General features: G+C 38.1%; 2 protein-coding genes across 5 annotated transcripts in view; both read left to right on the top strand.

Annotated features, from left to right (window-relative positions):
* Positions 1–252: 252 nt before the first annotated feature.
* Positions 253–4,761, top strand: LOC122023746. 4 transcript variants are annotated; one of them, XM_042582041.1, is made up of 7 exons: positions 253–384; positions 475–671; positions 773–822; positions 920–2,488; positions 2,745–2,886; positions 3,044–3,689; positions 4,025–4,761. In XM_042582041.1, the coding sequence occupies exons 4-7, from the start codon at positions 923–925 to the stop codon at positions 4,083–4,085; spliced, it is 2,415 nt and encodes an 804-aa protein (XP_042437975.1). In that variant the 5' UTR covers positions 253–384; positions 475–671; positions 773–822; positions 920–922; the 3' UTR covers positions 4,086–4,761. The 4 variants fall into 4 exon arrangements, with proteins under 4 accessions (XP_042437975.1, XP_042437974.1, XP_042437976.1 ...); XM_042582040.1 differs by lacking the exon at positions 253–384 and having other exon boundaries at positions 412–671; XM_042582042.1 differs by lacking the exon at positions 253–384 and having other exon boundaries at positions 412–671; positions 756–822.
* Positions 4,762–5,339: 578 nt separating this feature from the next.
* LOC122023156 (double-stranded RNA-binding protein 8-like) overlaps positions 5,340–20,583 on the top strand; it is a 15,449-nt gene continuing 205 nt past the window's right edge. The window contains exons 1-5 of the mRNA XM_042581243.1: positions 5,340–5,694; positions 8,652–8,747; positions 18,693–18,952; positions 20,061–20,274; positions 20,439–20,582. Coding sequence (XP_042437177.1) covers positions 5,637–5,694; positions 8,652–8,747; positions 18,693–18,952; positions 20,061–20,274; positions 20,439–20,582 — 772 coding nt within the window. The 5' untranslated portion in view covers positions 5,340–5,636. The remainder of the gene's footprint in view (positions 5,695–8,651; positions 8,748–18,692; positions 18,953–20,060; positions 20,275–20,438; position 20,583) is intronic.

Raw genomic sequence — 20,583 nt, 5'->3', positions numbered from 1 at the left:
ATCAAAGTTTTGGCATCTATTCACATGCAAAGCTATACTATGCAATCTAACAGCTTCCTGGAAACTTCAAGGTATCAGGTAAAGAACCCTCTAATAGTCCATGAGAAAGATGGTGTGGTTTCATTGTGTTAATCTTGTTGTTTTTCTCTAAACATTCTTCTGGTTTCCCTCTGATAGGTCAACTCGCAATCAAGGCATTGTTACTGTATGGACAGATATGATTGGAGAGTAGTAGTCAATCACGCACAGGGCTTTATTCCTTTGCACGTATTTACGACAGCTACTTGCACGCATTTATAGCTAGAGACAAAATTGAAGTCTCATGGTCACATGTCCTCCACCAACCCTAGACAGTAGACAGGGAACAATCCAAGAAAGGCCACGGTAATTTTTCAGATTTATTCAAGGGTTGTTTGGTCTATCGCAATAGATTATTTGCCTTCTTCCGTTCTCAACCAAATAGGTCCTTTTCAGATGGGTAGGTTTCCAGATCTCGACAGGAGGCAGAAGAAAATGAAGCAGTGCCCGAGGCAGCAATCAAGAAGCTAACCAGCTCATGCACAGCTGATGAAGCTGAAAGCGAAGTCTATGACCACAGCTTCCTCACAGATCTGGAGACTCCAGAGAAATGGAAGCACTTGACCTAAACCTCCCTCCGCTGTAATCTGAAGGTGCATTTTTGTTACCCCGTTTATTTTCTTGCTAGTGTTGCTAAAGATCTTTTCCCTAAATCTGGATCAGATTTTAAGTTTCAGTATTTATGTTGAAGCAGATGCTTCCAAGGCTGATTTGTTAAAACTCGGGGGAAATTGATCTATCTAGGTACATTGTTTCTCTTTCATGAGAAGAAACTTTGACTGTTGTGTTAGATTTGGTGTTTTTGCCTCTGATTATGCGAATGTCTGTTTCTTGTTCATAGAATATGCATCCGAGCAGTCTAAAATCGGCTGTTCGCAGATCGTTAACCAGGTCGCTTCTATTTCCCTCTGATGATGATCATGAAACAGTCCAGCCTAGAGCAAATGGGAATGCCAAAACAGCAGCTCGCCGAGGCAGAAATCCAACTACCAAGAAGGGTAAAGAAGAAGAAGAAGAAGAAGAAGAAGCAAAAAAGGCCTTGGCTTACAGAAACAGCAGTGACTTCCAGCTTATGCAGGTGTCAAGAGAAGCTCAGAAACTGACACAGATGATTGATTCATGGTCAATGGCTAGACATGTTGCAGGTAGATCAGAATTTTTCACGGAAGATCTTCTTAGAGGTGCGGTAGGTCTGCAGGAGTCACTGGGCATGCTTAAAAAGCTTCAGGATACATCAAAGAAGATGTCCCGAACCAGTAATAATCCAAAACAAGAAGTCTTCACTAAGAAAGGCACAGAAATGCCACCACAAGAGTTGAGTTTTGAAGGATTCAGAGTCGGTGATTACCGAAGAAGGCACCATGAACCACAACCTTCATCTGATGACTTTTCAAGGAATTGCATGGAAGAGCTGAAACAAGTCATAAAAGAAAGTCTTTACAAAGATAATATACTGTCTGATGATGATAAGAACTCCTCTAGTAGGTCAATGCGATATGGTACGATCAGTAGTTTGGAGGATAAGTGCTTAAACACTGAAGTACACTATTCATCTGGGCAACCAAAGAAAGCTAGATCTTCAAATCTAGTTGCTAAACTTATGGGTTTGGAAGAAGCCTCCTCAAAAACTATTCAACCTATCAGTAAAGAAGAAAAGGATTTTGTCAGCCTAATGAGGCCTAGGTTCGATGTAGAGATGCCTAAAACAAGGAAGTCACATTTTCTTGTGCAGACTAATGCTCAAGAAGATAATGGACCAGATGACTTCATCGAAACTAAGCATCTCAAAGGACTTTTGAAGCGAAGCCAAATTGGAGGAAAAGGACTAGAACCAACATTTTTTGGTACTAAAGAACTAGAACAGTGTCGGACAAGCCTACAAAGGATTGATCAGCTGCCACCAATTGTGATAATGAAGCCTCTGCATTTGCACCATCGGAATACCAGTGTTCAGAACGAACTTCCTGAGAAGGCCTTGATACAAGAAAGGATCCAAGAAATTAAATTGGGTCAAGTGAACAATAGATTGGATTATTGTAAACATACTTTAGCCGAGAAACAAGAACAGAAAGAATTTAAGCATATGGAAAAGGATGTTGCTGAAACATTGCCCTATTATGTTACTCCCTCTGTATACAGCAAACGGATAAAGAAAAAGGTGATTGTTTCTCACAGGCTGAACGATGAGGAGAAGAAACCATCAAGACTAAGTGTGAAGCAGCAAGAAGAAAAGGGACTTCAATCAACAAGGATAAAAATGCTTGTGCAAGCAAAGCATAATGGAGAAACACAACATCCAGATTTGGGGTCTCATTACAGAGTTGTAGCAAAGTCAATCACCGATTCTTCAAGAGATAAGACTAAGTCACAAGTAAAAGCAACTAGGAGAGCTGCCATGACCGTTGCTGCAGTATGTCTGTCTCCACCTTTGAGATTCATTTATTCATTTATCATTTACTGCGATATTCAAAAGAAGTAGCTGAGTCAACCTGACCTAAATGTGCGCCTAAGTTGCTGAATATTTTCACAACGAGAGATCCATTAATGATATTGATAGACCTAAACAAAAGATGTCATGGCGTTTTCATCGCATTATAATTCCTAATTCTGCAAATAATGAATCATCTAGTTAGTTATTCTTAATCGAGTATCACTATTTTTTCTAGATTGAGGACAAACAATGCTATGATAATGACACGGCGATTAAATATTGCATTCAAGTGAATGATGTTCCAAAACCAGTAGGTGGTTCCAACAGCAGCAAACTCGTTGAGCAGATGAAGAAAGTGAAGAATTCGTTGAATTCAGGTAGGCACAATGATTCTATATTCTGATTCATCTAGAATTTTGAGAAGATTATCTTGATTTCCTCTTAGTGACTAATGGGCTTAACTGTCTATAAGAACACATGCAATTTGTACAAAACTGTACAATGAAGTTATCCATATGTTTCTCTTGGCTGCAGACAACCTGAATGAAGACCATAAAGCTATACCGAGGACCTACCAGGAAGAACGAAACTCTAAATTCACAGAAGTCATTCGTCCACCTGGTTACAAGAAAGTTGGAGTAGAAGCTTCAATAGGAGATGATCTCAAGAGTGCTTTTCTCAGCAGCCAATCATTTCTGAGTTGTGTAAAAAATTTATTCAGTGTTGATGCCACTAGACCCATCAACTATCTGAAACAAAGCACAAACAGTGATAGAAAAGTGGACCCACCTAAGCTATACCTCGACGTTTCAGAGGAGCTAATGGCACGAAAATACAACCAGTTGAAGTATACAATTCATCCCCTGCTGCAAACCCAACCATGGGGGAGGATAACATACTTGTCCATTGACAAATTGGTGGAGGAAGTTGGTAACGGGATCAGCAAATTGATAAGTTACAATGATGTCAATGGTGTCGATGCTGGTGAAGGTAGTCTCCACATAAGGTTGGAGAGAGAGCTAATGCCCAAAAATACTGTCATAAATTCTGCATGGGACATCGGATGGGAGTGGTGGATATGCTTGGAAGAGGCTGACAAGGTTGTTGATGAAGTTAGCAAGCAAATATTCTCTCGGCTGGTTGAGGATGCTGCATTGGAGTTGACACGAGACTCTGCCAAGTGAACTCTCTTTTTCTTTGTCACATAATATCTAGTTGTTGTTATTATTATGAAGATTGATGTATTAATTGTACAGGGCAAATCAAGTGTTATATAGAACTTGTCCTTATTGTCATTGAACTTCCTTTTTTTTTATCTTTCAGGTCCTCAAAAATACAGGAGCCCTTTACAACAATTCTATTCCTGTTTCTTTGTAATGAGAAAAAGGATAAAACTTGGAACCTATGAAAGATAACTAGGCAATAGTATTAACTGCAGTTCTAGAACAAAGATCACTAAATGAACTTCTACACATCATTTTTCAGATTCACTCTGATTAACTGTCTTTGCAACAGCTACTTTGAACACGAGGAACTTGAGTCTTTCCAAGCAGAAGTAAATGAAGGTGCCTGTTGAGTGGGTGAAGAAGCAGCCGAAACTGCAACCCACAACACACTGCCATCTGGGACCATGTATCACATCGAATTCCTGCAGCAAGGACACTCAAAATTACTTATTCAGAAGATTAGAAGAAAAAGAAGAAGATGATGAAGAAACATTTTTGATGTGAGCAGCTATGTCACTGCATTCAAGGACATCAAAGAGATCAAGAGCTGCGTAGGCACTGGACATGGCATGCAGCTGCATCTTCAATGGCATGTCTGTATCCAGGATCACTGCCTTTCCTTCCAGCATTTCTCTTCTCTGCAGTTCCAGGACTATTTACTCTTATTTGCTCTCCAAATTAGATGTTCGACGGAAAGGAGATGAGAGGAAAAGGCTTTGAATTTATAGAGATAGGACAGAACTCCAGCTTGGCTCAATAAAGGATGAAGTCAAATGACGACCTCTGCGATTTCAGTGGCAAGATTGCTGACTCATATCATCGTCACTGCTGTGATCTTTGTTTCAATTTAAGTGGTCAAAGCTGGCGCCCAGGGATATAGTGCAGTGATAAAGAATTCAAAGAAATAATCAAAATTTAAATCTCAATCAGATAGAATGTATTGAAAGTCCATTTCTGAATACAAATAAATTGTATTTTAAATTTATTAAATAGACAGAATGAAAAAGAAAGATCATTTATCTAATATTATTAAAGTTGGTGGTTCTTGACCAAATGTCGTTCCGCTATGTTTGGATTTTATGGCGCGGAACAAAAGTTGCTTGGTAGAGATTCATATAGGGATTTTTTTTTTTTTTTATAATTATCGATGCTATGAAAATTTTTTATTAACCAGAATAAATTGGAAAGCTTAATATTTTTAATTCAACTGTTTATTAAAAAAATTTATCGGTTAATTCATTAAAACTAAAGTTTAATTTTTAAATACTAAAAATTAAGGAGACACTTTGCTACTGTACCATTACTAAGGACGTTGAATTAGAATATTTGAGTGTCCGAATAATGGTTAAATCTATATATATATATATATATATATATATATATATATTATGATTTTTAATGCATATATCATATTAAAAAATAATAAATATGTTATATTTAATATTGTATTAATTATGTGAGGACAAAGTTTTCCCTATGAATTTGTTATTTTGAAAGATAATTAAATTAAATAGTAGTAATTATCTATAGTTTTGGTTATTTAGAACTAAATCGGTAGATTCAAATCGAGTGATTGGTGCACCATACGGAACCGGTTCAATTATTGGTTCAAATACTAGGGCATCAACCTCAGTCTCTCTTCCCATTGCCCGACGCCGCAGTTGCTCTCGTTGCGGAGCCCGGCGAGCTCCGGCTGCGATTGCTGCGAGCAGCGCCGAGAAACTTTGCTTGGTCGCTCGTCGGTTGCTTCAGCGAGCGACGCTTTGCTTCGGCCCTTTTTTCTACCTAGAGGAGTGTGAGCGACATCTTCTCCGGCGAGCATCGCGCCATGGCGAGAAATCCTCTCGTCCGAGCGCACAGTCAGGGAGCTAAGTCTTCGCGTGAACTCGAGCATCCGGTGGATGCATTCTGACTATAGCCTCCCGAGTGGCAGTCTCCTCGCGACGTTTTCCTCTCCATGTTGGTAATCCCTAAGCATTTTGTTTCTGTTGATGCATGGTTTAGAGTACCTTTATTGAGTAGATAGAACTTTTGTTAGGGTTTCGAAGTGTCTGGCTTACTAGATTTCTTGACAGTGTAGTGGCGAGATCTGAACTTTCCTTCTCTGATCAGGTGCGTTCGTGTTTTTTTTTGTTGTATTGGGCAGGCTTTGCATGGAATTATAGTTCTCCATTTGTAGTTGTCGTATTGAACTTTTATAGCTGAGTGTTGATCATGTTGTGCTTAATCTAAATAATGATACAGTAGAGTCGATTTGGTGAGTTGGCGTTGTGTAAGTGGGTCTAAATTGACTTGGCTGGAAAATAGCATGCTACTGGAGCAAGCCGTGACTCAGGTTAATAAATGTTGAATTGGGACTGGGATCATGGGTGGCTAAGGTTGGAGGTGTCTTATTCGAGTTCTATTGTTGGGATAATTTTAAGATTTTAGGTGGCTTTGAGTTTGACTGCATATTGAAGTTGCTGAAACATGTGAGTTATTGTTGTCGAAATCAGTGATTACTTCTAGTTGTAGATAAATATTGCTAAGGTTTGGTCTAGACTCATGGAATATGCATAGAAACTGATTTATCTTGTTCATTTATCTATTTGATTTGCTTCTGCAGCTTTTATTTTTTTGCTGTTACCTCCTTGTTTGGATTCTTGTTGATTGCTAATGACTTGCACACGATGAATCACACTGGATAGTGAGATGTGAAATAGCATGTGGTTGTATTTGGTGTTTTATTAGCTATGTTTGCAATTCTTCTTCCTCTTTAATAGTTTGTGGTTTTTTACAGGTTTTTTTTGCTATTGTGTTTTATATGCTTGTATTTTATGGATATTAGGGGTTATGTGGTAGACAAGATAATCACTAAAAAAAAGCAAATGATGTAAAAAGTAATAATCAGATAGAGATTTCATCGTCTAGCTATGCTTTTACCTTTAGCCCAAGGTGTCATTAGACATGACCGTAGTTGAAGTCGCAAAAAGTAATAAATAGCCTTGCATTGAAATCATGGAGTTGATTAACCATGTAATAGTAATAATTTGTTCTTAAAATTCTTTTGCTTGGTTTAGATACGTATAGGTGCATCTATTATGTATTGAATGACTATGGTTATAGAGCCTGATTGATAGTGGTGACTGCCAGCAAATAGGCCCATTAACAATGGAGATGACAACAACAAGAACTATGATAATGCTGTCAAAATTCTTCTGCTCTACTTCTTCATTCTAATCTTGCTCCTTAGCCGTGATAAGTGTTTGTCACATCATGATTTCCAATTGGCATGTTGAGGACTTCAATCATTGTTGGGAGTAAAATTGTAAAGTAAAAATATAAAATTTAACAAAAGGAATAATATGGTCCCAAGATTCCTTCATAGGATCATCAATTTCGTGAGAGATCTAACTCTTAGGCCAGGTTTCCTACCAAGGAAGGAAATACAAAAGCAGGAAACAACTTGGGAAAGGAAGGGTAGGGAAAAATTTTACAGGAAAAGAATTGTGAATTTTTTTTCATTTGTCTCTTTCAAGGGGGAAGGAAAGAGGGAGGGATACAACAACAACAATAACAACCCAGCCTTATTCCGCTAGGTGGGGTCGGTTATATGGATCATTTTACGTCATTGGGCACTATCCCTTACTATATCATCATCTATACTTAAATAAATTTTATCTTGTTTTATTGTTGCTAACCAAGTCTTTTTTTGATCTTTCTCTTCCTCGTTTGATGTGCAGAAAGGAAAGGAAAGAGGGAGGGATAATTTTTAAATTTTATTTTCCAAAAACATACAATAAATCAAAAATAGATTTGAGAAGAAAAAAAATTGATTTTTTTTAATTGTCCACCCAAATTGGTTGAAAGCAATATAGAGAAAGAATAGGAAAAGATTTTTTTTGTTTTTTTTTTCTTCCTGAAACCAGTCACATGAATAGGTTCAAACAACTAACTAATTAGTGTTGTTGAGACAGCATCAATAGTGAAAGTGATATCTAGTGGTGAGGATGGGCGTTTATAGTTGCAATAGGAGCAGAGAAGAGAGGACTAATTAACGGGTGGCTCTGACCCAAGCTGGCACTAGAGTCTAGAAGATTTCAGAATTATGTCTTGCTAGAAAGCCAAAATAGGTTTCAATGAGACTTGTTTTACCAAAATACTTAAAATATGCTTCTAATCTACACTATCATAAATATCTGAAAATGTTGCAGCGTCAGAAGTAAGGTGTAGTGAAGTATACAATTGAGAATGATAGCCAATAAATATCTACGTGGCACAGAATAATAAATATCTCCATGGCACAAAATTATATTTTGAACAAAATATCTGTGTCAGGCCAGGCCGTGCTTGATCAACTTGTCTACCCATTTAATTAAACACGTAAATGAGTCAATACATTTATAAATGAACCCTATGTAGGTTACAGATTTCAACATCTATATTCATAGATCGGGATTGGGTTGATACTAAAAGGGTTGTGAGTCAATAAGGCACATCCCATTTATGACCCATCACCTCAGGTTGTAAAGAATGGAAGTTTTACCAAAGTTAAGTTTTGATCATTTTTTATTTGGCCCATGTAAGGGTATTTTCATCATTTTAACTTGAACAAAATTGATTTAGTCAAAGATAGTCTTGCTCCTAGAGAACTAGTTTTGGAGTTTGATGTCACCAAAATGTGGCAAATTGAATGTCATCGTGACTCAATCAAAATTTTGAAGTATTAAAATATAAACAATATTTTAAATAATTATTTTAAGATAAGTTTTAAGTGATTTTTTTTGGAATTTTTAATTTCATATTCATATTTTTTAATTCTAAGATATTTTTCTGGATATTTAAAAAATATTTTCTGAAGAAAGATGAAAATATTTGATTTAGATGTTATCTAGATTGATCTCAGGAGCTTATTTATCCTTTTTGCGTGAACATAGGCACGTCAAATATGGATTTTGAAGGGGTGATGCTGACAGAAGACACTGATAAAATTAATGATCGAACAATTGAAAAGAGTTCTGACAATGCCAAAGGTAAAAGAAACTTTAGGAAGATGCGCTCTCAACTTTTTTTTGGGCGCTTGTCATTTTTTCTTCTATTTCATTTTGCTTCTTCAATGCAACATCCATACATTTTTTTCCTTGTAAATATTAGAAAAGATGTGTCAACTTTTCTCCATGGATAAACTTAACATCTCTGTATCATTGTATTAAACCTCACTTCAATATTGACTGATATATGTTTGCACTGGCATCAATAAGTTCGGTTCAAACCAATCAGTTGGTGCTGAGTTGGTTGATACAAATTATGTGTTACCATCAAAAAGTGATGCTGCAATGCTATTCTTAGTTGCAAATCTATGTTGGTGTCTGAATTGAATATTAAATTGAAGTAACATTTGAATTGTTTCCTTGCTAAAGTAGTTTGTACAGGCTTATTTGGCCTAAAGCTTGTGATTCTAACTATGTATTCTTCTACCTTTGAATTCTAAAATATAGCATGCTTTTGACTCTGAACTGCAATCACTAGGATAGCCTATTTTTATTTATTGTGACTATACCCATTATTAATTTAATGCCTTCTCCTTCTCCTTCTTCTTTAACAATTCCACGGAACATTTCTGTGAAGGCCTTTCTTTCTTCGAATGTTACAGGTTCTCTGCAACTTTGTTATTCAAAGCCATTGCGAAACTCTGTAATTCCTTATTGTCTCTTTTAAATTGTAAAATCTAGAGTTTTGATTTATTTGATTTGTATTTTGTTGGACAAACACATTTTGGAGTTGAGCTCACTAGAATTGTAGCAGCTTAACACCCTTACATTGAAGGGTATAGCTCTTGACATCGGAGTGTCTTTTGACATTCATTTAAAAAGAGAAACTAAAGGAATAGTTTAGCTTTATAGATGAGATATTGTTGCATTCAAGAGACTTTTGATATCTTGGTGCTATTATTTATCATGAAGTGATTGACAAAGGTACTCACACATGTAAAGATTGTGTGCATAGTAGGCATTGTTAGGACACTTGAGAGCTTGAGGGGGGTGAATAGCTTGCTTGGATTCTTCTTCTTGATTTTGCAGTAGATAGTTGAAGCTGAGCACACCACAATGTTAACACTTTGATTTACTCGGTATCCATCTTCTTGAGGTGACTAATCCAACCACACCAGCAATCACAATTTTCACTATGAACTCTCCTTCTCGGAACAACATCAAAAGTGGAGAAACCTCTTACAACAATATTAGGGTTTATATCTCTCACTCGGTAAAAACACAACACACGGAAGAAGTAGAAGAGGTTACGGATGAAGCACGATTCTCCTGCTTTGAGTTGCTTGAGAGAGTGTTGCAGATGAGAACTTGATCTTGAGCTTGGGCACAAAAAGCATAATAGAGCAATGGAACAGTAGTTTCTCCTTGTGCCCTAAGTCCCTTTTTAAACGCTTTAGAATCAGGTCATTTCTTTACTTTTTGGTTGCCACTAATCAATTGACGAAAACCCCTAATCGATTACTGATTGTTTGCGTTGAACCGTCATTGACTCTATATCAATGGATAAGATTATCTCATTTTGAATTATAATCGATTGGTAGTTCCAATCAATCGATTAGACATCTTAATCGATTGACCAATTGATTTGGCAACCTTCGATTTCTTCTTGAAACTTCTGCCAATCAATTGATCCAATCGATTAACAAGTCCTAATTGATTGACCAATTGATTTGGGAGCATTTTATGCTCTTGAAGAACACCTTCCAATCAATTACACCAATCAATTGACAGTGCCCCAATTGATCGACAATCGATTGATAGTGCCCCAATCGATCATTGAATCGATTTGAAATGCATTTTTGTGTTCGTGAAGAAAGCCCCTAATCAATTGCACCAATCAATTAGACAATTCAGAATTTATTGGTTGATCGATTTGGAATGCTTTTGTGTTCGTAAAGAAAGCTCCTAATCGATTGCAATTCCTAATTGATTGGTTGATCAATTTGGAATGCTTCGGTGTTCACGAAGAAAGCTCCTAATCGATTGCACCAATCGATTAGGGCTTCTATATGCTCGAGTTTGATTACCTATTGATTGGCAATTCGTGCCAATCAATTGGTACACCTAAAATAGGATTTTTTTAATCCTAAACCTCAAGCACATTACCAATTGAAACCAATTACCTCATGACCTATTCCGTTCCCAGCTTGCTAATAATTCGATCCTCAACATTCTTGGACTGATCTTGCTTTGCATATAGTCTTCCAATCTGCATGTACTTCTTGCTAAGAATTCGGCCTTCAACCTTTTTTGACTTCTCTTGTCTTGCATTCGGTGTTCCGAACTGCAAGGACTTATTCTTGCCAAGAATTTAGTCCTCGACCTTTTTGGACTTCTCTTATCCTTCAAACTTGTAACTCAAGTTAGATCCAACATATTAACCACTTAAATAATTGTCAATCATTGAAACTTCTCATCCCGGACATGATTGCATCAACAATCTTCTCTTTTTTGATATTTGATAATCTATTTAAGTTTAGGCTAATTTTCAACATATCATTATATCAACAAGATGATATCAATGTAATAAGCATAAAGATTGCAATATCAAGTTATAGTCAACAAGCATGAAATAAGCATGAAAATATCATGTTATAACAAACATGAACTTAAATACAATAATTCTCCTCCTTTGTCAAATATCAAAATGAAGTTAATACGAAGGGAAGAAAAATATGAAAATGAAGGGAAAGTCCATACATGCACGCAAAAATATAGGGCACACCCTTATAATTCATAGAAACCAATACATAATCAAGGAGAGGCACTTCTCCTAAACATATGGAATGATAGGATACACCCTCACGTATCACACAAGCAAACAATCTGTCATGCCCCGAGAGTAAGGTTGTTCGACGAAAATCGGGCAGCACCTCCCTTGTAACACTGACAAATAAATCATGTATACATAGTCACAAGCTCACATAAGAAATAATCCACATCTCACACGGCTGGAACATACACAACCACGCAGTTATATGCTCAACCCATACAGCTGGAACAAAAATAACATAACCACGCAGTTATATAAGCAGCCCACACAGCTGGAACAAAAAGAAACTACGCAAGATAAAACACTGATTACTGCTGGCATGACTTACACCACAATACAAACCCAAAATGAATAAATGGACCACAAGGCTCAAAACCATACGCAAATCCACATAACGCAATACTAAAACCAAATGCAAAGTACCGATAGCATAATGCCCAATAGCATGGAAAGCCAATCTCAGATGTGACGTGGGACTGACGACTAGGATCCTCCAAGCAACTCCTCATACCTCTACCTGTTACTTGGCGAAAGAAAATCAGTACAAGGAGTGGTGAGTGTGGATCATTCAGCGGGTAATAAGAACATGGTAGTGCATGGATAAAAGTGTAAGACGATCAAAGATATACAGTTTCAGTAGGAAAATGAGAACATGATCATATATGACATGATAAACATACATACCAGTACCAGTCTAACACCCATGGTATAACGATTAGTAAATTACTAGGGATCAGTAATAGACCTGCTAATAACACCTGGGCATATATATATATATATATATCATGACAATGTATGATAAAACAGTAATAAATCATCAAATGTGAGAGCAACACTTCATCATAAGAATACAATATATGTGGGAGCAGCGCTCCACCATAAACAATCGGCAATATATGGGAGCAACGCTCTACCATAAATAATCTGAAATATGTAGGAACAACGTTTCACCACACACAATCTGCAATATGTGGGAGTAACACTCTGCCACAAACAATTCGCAAGTGACTAAGACATCTAGCTATCTAGCTAGGGACTGCACGAGGTCACTCTATCACATATCACTGTGGGCAAACAGGAAGTAGTTATCTAGCTACAGGCTGCAAGAGATCACTCTACCACATATCACTATGGATAACCTAAGGTATAATAACCCAAAAATAAAATCACAATTAAGCCATCATACGTGGGAGCTACGCTTTGCCATAAGAAAATACAAGTGACCAAGACATCTAGCTATTTAGCTAAGGACAACGCAAGATCATTTTACCACATATCACTGTGGGCAGTTCGAAATGCCGAGGTCCATGTCTATGCGAGATCACTCTACCACATATCACTGTGGGCAGACAGGAGGTAGCTATCTAGCTACGAGCTGCATGAGATCACTCTACCACAGATCACTGTGGACAACCCAACAACTAGGGAGTAATGATGATCAAACTAGCTCATACCGTATGGGAGCAATCACCGTCAAACTAGCTCATACCGCAAGGGAGCAATGGTCGTCAAACTAGCTCATTCTGCATGAGAGCAATGACCGTCAAACTAGTTCATACCGCAAGGGAGCAATGATCGTCAAACTAGCTCATACTGAAAGGGAGCAATGGTTGTCAAACTAGCTCATACCACATGGGAGCAATGGTCGTCAAGCTAGCTCATACCGAAAGGGAGCAATGATCGTCAAACTAGCTTATACCACAAAGGAGCAATGGTCATCAACATGTATATAATGCAATGATGAACATGGTGTAAATAATCATGATACCGCTATAATGATCATCAATGCAACAACTCCCTCAACATAAGTATAATAAAATCAACATGTTCCTCTAATAGTACACACCAGACACGTGTGCACACAGAACACGGGTATAATCAACAAGATATCTCAATAATATACTACAAACATATGTGAACACTCAACATAGGCATAATCAACTAGATATCCCCAATAGTATACACCAGACACATGCACGCAACCACATAGGTATAATTGACAAGATATTTCCAATAGAACTCATATGTAAATCCAACACACGTAAATCCAGAACATGATCCCTTAATCACATATACCTATATGCATGAAAAGATCCAACATGTGGCAACCAACACCATTTACAATACATGACAACACCTATACACATGTGCACACTGACATATGCATAATTAGCATGATAACTCCTATATCACACAACAACCTCGTGTGTATGCTACTACACACAAGCAATCTAAATGCAAATTTCTATCGTACACACTATATACGTGTGCACCTTATAGAATAGGAACATCAAACAGTGAGACTGTATAGATAATAAAAAGAGCATCTCAAAGGTCAAGCATATAAGTATCAAGTGTAGATAAAATACGAGTGGAGTCAAAATAAAGCAACCTAATCATCAAATAATTCATGCACTAAGTTTAAAGAACTATAGAGGCCAAGAAAGAAGTACCCTCTTTTATCTGTCGATCGTGCTAAATATCCTCCAATTTGTGCTTCGATCTCAAATTAGAAACCTGAAATCAGTAACGCAATCAATTCCCAGATCTAACATAGATCGGATAATGCAAATCAAACCCCAATTATCTCACCATACCTTCACCTTACAAATAATAAGAACTTAACCAAACTAAATCCACTTATCCTTGATACAAATTCCACCAATTACTTGGTTAACTACACAATTCCATTAGATCAGAACCTATGTATTAATCAACAGCAATTCTAATTATTCAAGATTTTCCCACATCCAAACATTGCATTCTAATTCTAATTTCCAATCAAAACTAAAATAAGTTAACTAAGTTTAGGTTAAGGATTTCCTTACCTTCAACTTCTTCCCATCGGTTGTTTGTTGCTCCGACAGAGGGTCACAGCAAAATAGTGATGGTCTCGGCCATAACACAACGCCAGGTGGAGGCAACGATACTGGTAGCCGAAGACCAGCTATCTGCCAAGGCTTCTCAACAGAAAGACCCACTGTGAAACAGGCGTCCTGTAATTAGGGTCGTCGACGCACAACGGCGGATCTCACGATGGGGGCGGATCGAGAGTATAGTGAGGGATCGGTGAAGAGAAAGGCGACGATGATTCTCACATGGCCAGCGGCGTCGCTGTCCAGGCCTCTCGCGAAATGGCGACATCGGCTAGGGAGGAAGCTAGGGCTCGACGCTGCTCGCTGTGATTGGTAGATGAGAAGGCTTAGCTGATGGTGGTCGCACGACGCTGACGCGATGGAAAATTTATGGTGTCGAGTAAAGATCCGACGCGATCGGAGAACAAATGAGGCTCCTTGCTCGATTATCTAACAAGCTTTGACTGACTGCGGATAAGAGGGGAAAGGCAACGGTCGGATCAGAGCTCAAGTGGTCGGCGTCGGTGATTGGTAGCGCCGAGCGGCGGTGTCTCTCAGTAGGGGTGGCATAGCGAAAGAGGGAGAGAAGGGGGAGTCGGCGCGAGAGGGAGAGGGAGAGGGAGAGGGAGGAAGGGATCGGGTGGAGTATTAGAGAAGTTAACCTAGGTTTTTATTATATACTTAGGTTTAATCAATTTAACCCTAAGTTAATTCCTCAATCAACTCTCGCTTAATTGATATATCAAACATATTTTCTCTAAGTCTATTCGATTCATCCCCTTAAACGGAGTCACACGGACTCCGTTTAAATCCTGAATTTTTTTTTAAAATTCCTGAAAAATCTAATAAGTGTATTTATCCAGTAACACTTATTATTTAATTTGTCATATCTCACACAATCAATCAATGGGTACTCCCCTTTAAGATATGCAACAAAAGGGTACACCCCCTTTCCACATAAGAAACAAGCAAACGAAAAAGATATCAAATAGTAGTTACAACCCACCATTACATAGAGACTAAAACCATCCATACAATAAGTGTTGACAACGCATATCAAATAGGTACATAGAACTCAATCATATCATCACCATCCGGAGGATCAGTATCATCCGGAGGATCAACATCGCCCAGAGGATCAATAATAACCCGAGGAACAATAATCATCGGAGGAGGCCGAGGAGGATGGCCCGACATTCATGAGCACACTAGACCATTCAAAGAAGTAATGCTCGTCAAGATCAATCTGCCGACGCTCGATAGTCGCAAGCTCTGTGTGTATCTTAGCCATATCAAGGGCATGATCCATATGCAACTCCTCAAACCGAATATCCATGGTCTCCTCGAGCTCAAGAACGTGAGACCGAAGTTCATCATCCTCACTATACGCAGCATCATCCTCTCAACCAGATGCATCAAGATCTCTAGCTAGTGCCTGCCCAGCAGCTTGTGGTCGTTGCCTCAACCCCTCATCCAAACTTTGATTATCAATCCATCTCAAGCGATCGCTATGGGGCTCGATGCTGCACAAAGAAAAGGATCGAATGGAAATCGGGAGTACTTCGAATTGTCGCGAGATACGTCGATGCCCATCGATGCTAACCATGTCGTGATAATATGACCAAAGGGTATATGATCAAACCAGTCTTTGGTACGATTCATATGCCCTTTGGTCATTTTATCATGACATGGTTAGCATCTGTGAACATCGGCGTGTCTCATGGGAAGTCGAGCCGATGTTGAAGAAGTATGCTAGGGTTTTCGATCGATCCTTTTCTTGGTGCAGCATCAAGCCCCATAGTATTGCTTGAGATGGATTGATGGTCGTAGTTTGGGTGAGGGGCCAAGATAGCGACCACGAGCTGCGGGGCAGAGACTAGCTAGAGATCCTAATGCAGCTGGTTGGGAGGATGATATTGGTGCAGTTAGAACCAATGGTTAAACTTAAGTTTTGATAAATGACAAATGAATTAAAGTTAGATATTGTGTTATCTAACCTTGTTACCAAGTGCGCATGAATTAACGGGTTTAGAGGATTAGACTAAAACCCAGTTAGGTCTGAGGACCTGATAAATGGCACAAAGTTCAAATAGGTCAAGGAGTGACCCGATATCGGGCAAAAAGTCCAGCTGTGTCTGCGAGACTTGACAGCTGATCGAAGTTCAATTGGGTCCGCGGACTTGACAACTGCAGGAAGACTTAGTGAGTCAAGAGGTAAGCCAAGTGACTGTGAATGGTAAGTGAAGGTAAGTCACTGGAGGAGAGTGATCCAGTGAGGACGAATCCTGATGGGACTTTAGGCGCGGTTCAGCTTAGAGCCATTTGGGATGTCTAAGTTGAGATCTTAACTAGATTCTGGTCTTGGTAAGACAAAATCTAATTAATAATGCTATTTTATATTGTACTAACTCTGTTTTGTAGGTTACATTTTATTTTTTTGGCTAACGCATTTTGCATGGTTAAATGGCAAAAATTAGCCTCGGATGAACAGTGTTTGTGGCGCCTCGGCGGTGCACGGAGGCACTTCAAAGCAGCGCTTGGTGGCGCCCTGGACCTGTTGCAGGCGCCTCAAGGAGATGAAGTTTGCGCTGTGGGGAGGCACCCTCACATATCTGAGGCGCCTCAAAGGATGTTGAGGCGTCCTCGCGCAGATAAGCTGCAAACTTTATGTGGATAAGCTACGGATGTTACAGATCTGATAAGCCTCCAACGTGGCGCCTCGGAGTCGTTGGAGGCGCCTCCAATGAGCTTTAAAAGGAGGTCACAAACAACACTTCAAACACAACTTCGATGCAAACTCCAACAATCAATTTGCCGCTTCGTTCATCAACTGTCGCGACTCTAGCCGAATGTATCTTTGTTTTTCTCGTGTTCTTTTATTCTTTCCGTTGTGCACTTGCTTTATAATATCGAAAAAGGTAATTTTTTAAAAGTACATGTGATTCATCCCCCTCTTACGTGCACCGATCTTGTAGCGTATGGTGAGGATGATGATCTTCGGTCTCACGTTCTTGAGCTCGAGGAGACCATGGATACACTTTTTGAGGAGTTGCGCATGGATCGTACCTTTAATATGGCTAATATGTCAGACGAGCGTTACTTCTTTGACTGATCTAGTGCACTCATGGATGTCAGGCCATCTTCCAACGATTGTTGTTCCTCCGGTGATGTTGATCCTCCGATTGATCCTCCGGTCAGTGATGATATGATTGAGTTTTATATATCTATTTGATATGTGTTGTCGACGCTTATTGTATGGATGATTATAGTTTCTATATAATGTTTTGGTGGGTTGTAGCAAGTATTCATGTGTCATTTTTATCAGTTTATGTTTTGGCGAGGGTGTACTTCGTCTTTGTTTGTTTACTTTTTCCTTCTTTTTTTTTTTTGCGTGGAAAGGGAATGTACCCTTTTGTTGCATATCTTAAAGGGAAATACCCCATTGTTTGATTGTGTGATACGTAGAGGTGTATGCTATTGTTCCATAGGTTTAGGGGGAGTGTTCCTTCCTTGATTATGTATTTATTTCTATGAATTATAGGGTGTGTCCTATATCTTTGGAGTACATGTATTGAGGGGGAGTTTCCCTTCATTATCGTGTTTTTCTTCCTTCTGTATTAACTTCATTTTTTATATTTGGCAAAGTAAGAGAATTATTGTATTTAAGTTCATCTTTGTTATGACATGATCTTTTCATGCTTGTTGACTATGACTTGATATTGCAATATTTATGCTTATTGTATTGATGTGATATTATGATATATTGAAATTAGCTTAAACTTAAATAAACGGTCAAACATCAAAACTTCTCATCCATGACACGATTCCACCAACAAATTTTGATGAGAAGGCATGATTGCACCAACAGAGATGAATGCTTTCTTGTGTGATCCTCCCTTAGGCTAAAAAGAAAAAATTGGTTAGAATGTAGTACTGCTATATATTCTTTTCAAGGATTAGAATATGAGACAATTTATAAGGAAGTTAATTTGGAAAGCATGAGAATGCTGAGATAAATATTTTGTTGACAGAATAGGTTTCATAGTTACAAAAGCTGAATCAATTGAGTAAGTTGGATACATGGTGCCAACTAAAAAATAGAAAAATAATAGAAAAAAGTTGAATCAATTGAAAGGTAAAGGGGTACCAAGAAAATCTGTGTAAATGAGTTTAGAGCTCAATGGTTATTCAAGCTCCTTCTAGTGATAGTTGGTACACAACTTTTTATTGTTATTCTCTTATACTGCTAATTGATAGTGCTTTATTTGCTTGCTGATTTTTTATTGATCCTTTTTTCAGGGGTACAAAGTTGCTATGTTTTCAAGAGTCGTTTGCAAGAGTATGCACAAAAAGTAGGTATTCCTACACCTGTTTATCAGACTCTCAAGGAAGGCCCTTCGCATGAACCTGTCTTCAAGTCAACTGTTATTGTTAAAGATGTTAGATATGATTCTCTTCCTGGTTTTTTCAACCGCAAAGCTGCAGAACAGTCTGCTGCTGAGATTGCATTATCGGAGATTCACAAGTCAGGCCTCATGACAGAAAACATGCCCACAGTTGTACGCCTCCTGACACTATTTAAGGATTTTCAAAGATTACGATTCTAGATTTAATACTAATTGCTACTGCATTGCTTGAATATATTTCTTCCGACTGTTGGTCTGTATGTTGTCATATACATGCACAAACAAAACAATATTTTGGTTCCTTAGTTCAAATCTTTGAACAATTTGGAAATTTTAGAATATAAATAAGGTACATTTTTGAACAATAGACAAAAAAAGTCACCATAAAGATGCAATAGCCAAAAACATAGCAAAAATGAAAAAGACATCCACTTAACATAACGAAAAAGAACAAGGAATTAATATAAAGTAGAATTACTGTGGATGAAACAAAAATATAACAAGGCAACTAATAGACTCGATAGTGAAGCTGGATAGGACAGACAAATCAAATGAATCAAAACAGCAAAAATACAATCAAAGGTGAAAATTAATGAGTGAAAAATGAAATAAGAACTATAAAATCAGAAAAATAAAACCCTTGCTTTTAGCTTTGTAGCACAAGCCTTTGGAAATTTTATGAAATTTATAGCAGTAAGATAGATTTTCAAAGAAGTGGAAACAGCCATTGTGATGATGCAATAGACAAGAACATAGTACAATAGAGCGATATTAGCAGCTTTTTAATAACAAAGAACACGCCAAAAGTGATGAAGTAGAGTTCACTTCTAAGACTACGTCGGAAGACAACAGAAGAAACCAGATGAAGCAGCAGGATGGGTGAAACAGGTAATAAATACCAATAACAGTGGAAAAAATATAATGAAGGAAAAATCTTTGACTGAGATAATGAAGATTTTCCTGACTACTTTCATGGTACTCCTTGACAGAAAATATAATAGTTTTATATGCTTGTCAACTTAATTGAAGCTAATCACGGCCACCAATGCAATGAGATCTTAAGTCGTAGAATCCAAACCAATATGTCATGCCCTATTGTCTTTCGGGAGTACTGCATTGTTTTAGGTTGATGAAGAGAACCTGCATTCTTATAGCTTTGCTGGGACCATTGGTGTCATCTATAGTTGCTTTCCTCACTGTTGAATGAACTTCAAACTTTGTGCTACTTGCTGATCTTGTGTGTGTGAATTTGTGCCCTCAGCATGAGACTGGCCTCTGCAAAAATCTGCTCCAGGAGTATGCTCAGAAAATGAACTATGCAATCCCATCTTATATCTGCACCAAAAGTTCCTCTGGAGCAACACCATTTATATGTACTGTTGAGATAGGAGGAATTCAATATATAGGAGCTGCAGCTAGAACAAAAAAGGAAGCTGAGATAAAAGCTGCGAGAACTGCTCTTTTGGCTATACAAAGTAGGTTGAACTTGTCTTTAATTCATAGAATGTACGGGTGATAGAAAAACAACTAGTTTTAAACCAGATTCTATTTAGTTATGTCCTCTGGTTTCTCTACAACCAACTACACTTCAGTTAAGGGATGCACCTTTTGTTTTTTTTACTAACTCCTTTTTGTACAGGTCAGTCTAAGGCAGGTATTGATGGTGCTTGCCAGTACACTGTGCTTCCTGGCAAACGGAAAGTTAAGGAACTAAAGGCGGAAACTGAAGTAATGAAGAAGATCAAATCTAAGAAGTCTAGTTTCAGGAAGAAATGGTCCAAAAA

Source organism: Zingiber officinale, chromosome 9B, assembly GCF_018446385.1.
Source record: "Zingiber officinale cultivar Zhangliang chromosome 9B, Zo_v1.1, whole genome shotgun sequence".
NCBI classification, from domain to species: Eukaryota; Viridiplantae; Streptophyta; class Magnoliopsida; order Zingiberales; family Zingiberaceae; genus Zingiber; species Zingiber officinale.
Note: the sequence above shows the minus strand (reverse complement) of the source record. Positions and strands in the feature narration are given on the sequence as shown.